At 47.5% G+C, this 6,000-nt stretch overlaps 1 protein-coding gene across 3 annotated transcripts in view; it reads right to left on the bottom strand.

Moving 5' to 3' along the window:
- Positions 1 to 1,874: 1,874 nt before the first annotated feature.
- The window catches only part of LOC146019819 (uncharacterized), a 39,603-nt gene continuing 35,477 nt past the window's right edge, over positions 1,875 to 6,000 (bottom strand). For 2 of the 3 annotated variants that reach the window (XR_014450672.1, XR_014450673.1), the window contains exons 6-10: positions 2,722 to 2,768; positions 2,504 to 2,543; positions 2,353 to 2,416; positions 2,058 to 2,239; positions 1,875 to 1,975 (exon numbers count right to left, since the gene is read on the bottom strand). Coding sequence is in view for 1 of the 3 variants with exons in the window: in XM_083152395.1 (XP_083008521.1) it covers positions 2,114 to 2,239; positions 2,353 to 2,416; positions 2,504 to 2,543; positions 2,722 to 2,768 (277 nt within the window). In the remaining 2 variants the exon portion in view is untranslated. Of the gene's footprint in view, positions 1,976 to 2,004; positions 2,240 to 2,352; positions 2,417 to 2,503; positions 2,544 to 2,721; positions 2,769 to 6,000 lie in introns of those variants that run through there. The other variant, XM_083152395.1, reaches the window with a different exon arrangement.

Below are 6,000 nucleotides of genomic sequence, written 5' to 3'. Positions count from 1 at the left end.
ACACTCTGCTGAGGACTATTTTTCTTCCTGTGAGCAATGTCTCCCTCCGGTACCTTGGTAATACCCCTGATATATGAGAGTCTCTATCATGTCCCCCCCCCTCCCCCACAATTTTCCTTCTCTCCTCCAAACTAAAAAAAAAAATCTTAGTCTTTTGGGTAAGTTCTGTGATGTAGGATATGTACCATTTTAGCTGCCCTTCTTTGAACTGTCTTTTAAGTATGTATATCCTTCTAGAGATATGGCCCCCAGAATTGGACACTATTCTAGATGAGGCCGCACCAATGACCTAAACAGAACTGGGCACAGTGTCTAGATGAGGCCGCACCAGTGACCTAAACAGAACTGGGCACAGTATATAGATGAGGTCGCACCAGTGACCTAAACAGAACTGGGCACCATATCTAGATGAGGCTGCACCAGTGACCTATACAGAACTGGACACAGTATCTAGATGAGGCCGCACCAGTGACCTATACAGGACTGGGCACAGTGTTCTAGATGAGGCCGCACCAGTGACCTATACAGAATCGGGCACAGTATCCTAGATGAGGCCGTACCAGTGACCTATACAGAACTGGACACAGTGCTCTAGATGAGGCCGTACCAGTGACCTATACAGAACTGGACACAGTGCTCTAGATGAGGCCGCACCAGTGACCTATACAGTACTGGGCACAGTATCTAGATGAGGCCGCACCAGTGACCTATACAGAACTGGGCACAGTATCTAGAGGAGGCCGCACCAGTGACCTATACAGAACTGGGCACAGTATCTAGATGAGGCCGCACCAGTGACCTATACAGAACTGGGCACAGTATCTAGATGAGGCCGCACCAGTGACCTATACAGAACTGGGCACAGTATCTAGATGAGGCTGTACCAGTGACCTATACAGAACTGGGCACAGTATCTAGATGAGGCCGCACCAGTGACCTATACAGAACTGGGCACAGTATCTAGAGGAGGCCGCACCAGTGACCTATACAGAACTGGGCACAGTATCTAGATGAGGCCGTACCAGTGACCTATACAGAACTGGGCACAGTATCTAGATGAGGCCGCACCAGTGACCTATACAGAACTGGGCACAGTATCTAGAGGAGGCCGCACCAGTGACCTATACAGAACTGGGCACAGTATCTAGAGGAGGCCGCACCAGTGACCTATACAGAACTGGGCACAGTATCTAGATGAGGCCGTACCAGTGACCTATACAGAACTGGGCACAGTATCTAGATGAGGCCGCACCAGTGACCTATACAGAACTGGGCACAGTATCTAGAGGAGGCCGCACCAGTGACCTATACAGAACTGGGCACAGTATCTAGAGGAGGCGGCACCAGTGACCTATACAGAACTGGACACAGTATCTAGATGAGGCTGCACCAGTGACCTATACAGAACCTGGCACAGTATCTAGATGAAGCTACACCAGTGACATACAGTATACAGACCATGCACTGTAGTACCTAGGTTGTCCTCTAGAATGGTTGCACAAGCCTCTGTGGTACCTGACCACACCCCTAAGCATTGGTCACTACCACTGCCTTCCCCTGGTGGGCCATTCATGCCCCAATCTGCCAATAATATGATTAAACTATAATAATGGTTTAAAAAATCCCTGGATAACCACAGAGAAATCCGCTATTACTAAAGAGTGTGGTGGGGTTGTTGGGAAGCCTCTTTCTATGCTTGGCTGCAAACGAAGGTTCTTGCATCCCTCCAGGTGCTGGTCATTGACCTTTCTGTGTTCCTCAGGGCGTTTACTGGACTTGTACTTCACCGGGAACCAATTCAGGAAATGGCCGCCACTACCATGTTAAAAAGAAAGCAAGGGAATCCATGGTAATAATAAAATATAACTATCTTTTATTTTATTTGCTACTTTATGAAGAAATAAATCCAAAAATAGCAACATTGTTTACAGAGCACAAAATGCTCCAACTTCTCAAAAAGTTGTGAAATTCTGAGGTAAAATTAGTCCATTTTTATTCAACACATTAAAAGTAATCACAAAATGCTCCAACTTCTCAAAAAGTTGTGAAATTCTGAGGTAAAATTAGTCCATTTTTATTCAACACATTAAAAGTAATCCTCTTGTTCCAGGCATTATATAGAAATAGGGCTGGTCTCCTGCTTCCCGAGCGGAGAATGGAAAACGGCTGGGCGTATAGGCTGCAACACCTTCTCACAATCCACGTTTCCCAAAGCCATTTGGTCAAGAAGCTCATCCACCTGCAAGAGCCACAATTACGGTGTAATGGCCGCTCTACTGATCACAAAATGGAGAAAGACTGGAGCCTGGGTATTGTGTATCTACAGATCCTGCAGATCATCACTCCTCTTACCCTGCGGGCATACTCCGGGTCCTCCTGGGGATGGAACCGTCCAGACTTTTGGGAACGAGATGATCTGCAGAAAAGAGAGGCTCATGGTTTGGGAGGGAATATAGTCATGTAGTTGATCCCCATGGAGACCCAGGACAAACCCATCACTTACCCGACAGCTTTCTGCAGACCGGTGTGAGGGCAGGTCCTCTCTGAAATATAAAAGGTGGCATCAGTGGATGGATAAGTATATGCATCTGCTTTGGATTGATGATGGACTCAGGTACATGTCCACTATGAGCCTGGAAGCAAGGCCACCAATGACCAGGGCTCAGGACCTTTTCTCCTATGAGCTATGAGTCTACCACCCCCTTCCCCCATGATTCCTACCTTGCGAACCAGCCTTTTGCTGCAGGCGAGATTCCTTCTCTTCATTTCTGCCGGATCAGAATGAAACATGTGAGAAAGTCTGAGCCAGGAACAGGTGAGATATGGGAACCGCTCATACACTTTATAGTCCCAAGCACTGCTAATTAGCTTAATTAGAACAAACTGATGTTAAGGCCTACAAACTGCCACCGTTTGTCAGTTTTAGGGATGGCCTTTGGGTGTGTGGGCCCCCTGAGTTACTAACGCCTTAGCTGCTCATTGGAACGCTGTCCTGGGGTGACAGGCCTTCGCTGGCTTGGGTGCAGTCCGAACCCCAAACTTACACTTAGTGTTAAGGACCCACCAGAGATGAGGCCGTCTGGACACTGGTTTGTGGGCTGGGATTTTTAAGTTAAGCATCTGGATTGGGGGGAGGGGATTTTAGACCTTTTAAGAAAGTAGATAATTATTACACCTAGGGATTTACCTGCCTGTGAGGTGGGAGGGGGGACATGCAGGGTTTATTCAAATTGTCTCAAACCACACCCACCTGAGGGAAAACAAACTGGGAGGAGCGATGCCATTATCAAGCAAACAAAGTAAGCCTTCCAAACAAAGGGAGCTATTTACCAAAGCTTGGCGAGAGATAAACTACAGCCAATCAGCTCCTAGGTATCACTGTTTCACTAACAGCCTGGAAAACAGCAAATGTAGTCCCACTGCACAAAAGTGGAAGCAAGGAAGAGGTAAGCAACTATCGACCATTGAGCCTTACATCAGTAGTAGGGAAATTGATGGAAACACTCTTAAAACAAAGAGTTGTAGAATATCTCAAAACCAGCAACTTACAGGATCAGCATGGGTTTACTCGGGGAAGATCATGTCAAACAAATCTTATTGACTTTTTACTGGGTGACTAAAGTAATAGATCAAGGTGGGGCTGTAGATGTAGCTTATCTACATAGGGTAGTGGATAAGTGGAATAGCCTCCCATCAGAGGTGGTAGAGGCTAAGACAGTAGAACAATTTAAACATGCTTGGGATAGGCATAATGATATCCTTAAAAAAAAAAACTAAGGATCAAATATGGTTTGAGGTGACATGTTAAAAAAGGGGCAGACTAGATGGGCCAAGTGGTTCTTATCTGCCGTCAAATTCTATGTTTCTATGTAAGATAGCAGTTAGAAGCTGATTGGCTGATGCTCTCCCTCCAAGGTTTACTAAATATCCACCAAACTGTCATTTTTCTCTTTACCAGCACTTGACTCATTCCTACAACAAACCTACACATAGGGGGGATTCAAGTAACCACATTGGGCCAGATTCTCTAAGCCACAAAAGTGATCAAATTGAGAGTGATAAACAGCCAGCCAATCAGTCTGACATTTTTCAAACACAGTCTGTGACATGGCAGGCAGGAGCAGATTGGCTAACTGTTTATCACTCTCAATTTTATCACTTTTGAAGCTTAGAGAATCTGGCCCATTAAGTTAAGTTAAGCATGGTTGCCTACCTGATCCTCTCCATGAGGGTGACAATGCTCTGTTCCTGGACTTCCCTGGTAATGTAGGATTACCATCACCTGTGGTGATACCTTTCTTATCAGTTACCCAGCTCCCCACAGGTGATGGCAATCCTACATTATCCATACCTCCCAGCATGCCCCTCTCCAGGAGGACACAATGCTCTGCTCCTGGACTTCCCTGGTAATATAGGATTACCAGCACCTGTGGTGACACCTTTCTTATCAATTACCTTGCTCCCCACAGGTGCTGGCAATCATACATTATCCATACCTCCCAGCATGCCCCTCTCCAGGAGGACACAATGCTCTGTTCCTGGGCTTCCCTGGTAATGTATGATTGCCAGCACCTGTGGTGACACTTTTCTTATCAGTTACCCGGCTTCCCACAGGTGCTGGCAATCCTACATTACCAGGGAAGTCCAGGAACAGAGCATTGTGTCCTCCTGGAGAGGGGAATGCTGGGAGGTATGGATAATGTAGGATTGCCATCACCTGTGGGGAGCCGGGTAACTGATAAGAAAGGTGTCACCACAGGTGATGGCAATCATACATTACCAGGGAAGCCCAGGAGCAGAGCATTGTGTCCTCCTGGAGAGGGGCATGCTGGGAGGTATGGATAATGTATGATTGCCATCACCTGTGGGGAGCTGGGTAACTGATAAGACAGGTGTCACCACAGGTGCTGGCAATCATACATTACCAGGGAAGCCCAGGAACAGAGCATTGTGTCCTCCTAGAGAGGGGCATGCTGGGAGGTATGGATAATGTATGATTGTCATCACCTGTGGGGAGCTAGGTAACTGATAAGACAGGTGTCACCACAGGTGCTGGCAATCATACATTACCAGGGAATCCCAGGAACAGAGCATTGTGTCCTCCTGGAGAGGAACATGCTGGGAGGTATGGATAATGTATGATTGCCATCACCTGTTGGGAGCTAGGTAACTGATAAGAAAGGTGTCACCACAGGTGCTGGCAATCCTACATTACCAGGGAATCCCAGGAACAGAGCATTGTCTCCCTCATAGAGAGGGGCATGCTGGGAGGTATGGATAATGTAGGATTGCCAGCACCTGTGGGGAGCCGGGTAACTGATAAGAAAGGTGTCACCACAGGTTATGGCAATCATACATTACCAGGGAAGCCCAGGAGCAGAGCATTGTGTCCTCCTGGAGAGGGGCATGCTTGGAGGTATGGATAATGTATGATTACCAGCACCTGTGGGGAGCTAGGTAACTGATAAGAAAGATGTCACCACAGGTGCTGGCAATCATACATTACCAGGGAAGCCCAGGAACAGAGCATTGTGTCCTCCTGGAGAGGGGCATGCTGGGAGGTATGGATAATGTATGATTACCAGCACCTGTGGGGAGCTAGGTAACTGATAAGAAAGATGTCACCACAGGTGCTGGCAATCATACATTACCAGGGAAGCCCAGGAACAGAGCATTGTGTCCTCCTGGAGAGGGGCATGCTGGGAGGTATGGATAATGTATGATTGCCATCACCTGTGGGGAGCTGGGTAACTGATAAGACAGGTGTCACCACAGGTGCTGGCAATCATACATTACCAGGGAAGCCCAGGAACAGAGCATTGTGTCCTCCTGGAGGGGGGCATGCTGGGAGGTATGGATAATGTATGATTGCCATCACCTGTGGGGAGCTAGGTAACTGATAAGAAAGGTGTCACCACAGGTGCTGGCAATCCTACATTACCAGGGAATCCCAGGAACAGAGCATTGTGTCCTCCTGGAGAGGGGCATGCTGGGAGGTAT

The sequence above is a fragment of the Crinia signifera genome, chromosome 7, assembly GCF_055691185.1.
Source record: "Crinia signifera chromosome 7, ASM5569118v1, whole genome shotgun sequence".
NCBI classification, from domain to species: Eukaryota; Metazoa; Chordata; class Amphibia; order Anura; family Myobatrachidae; genus Crinia; species Crinia signifera.
Note: the sequence above shows the minus strand (reverse complement) of the source record. Positions and strands in the feature narration are given on the sequence as shown.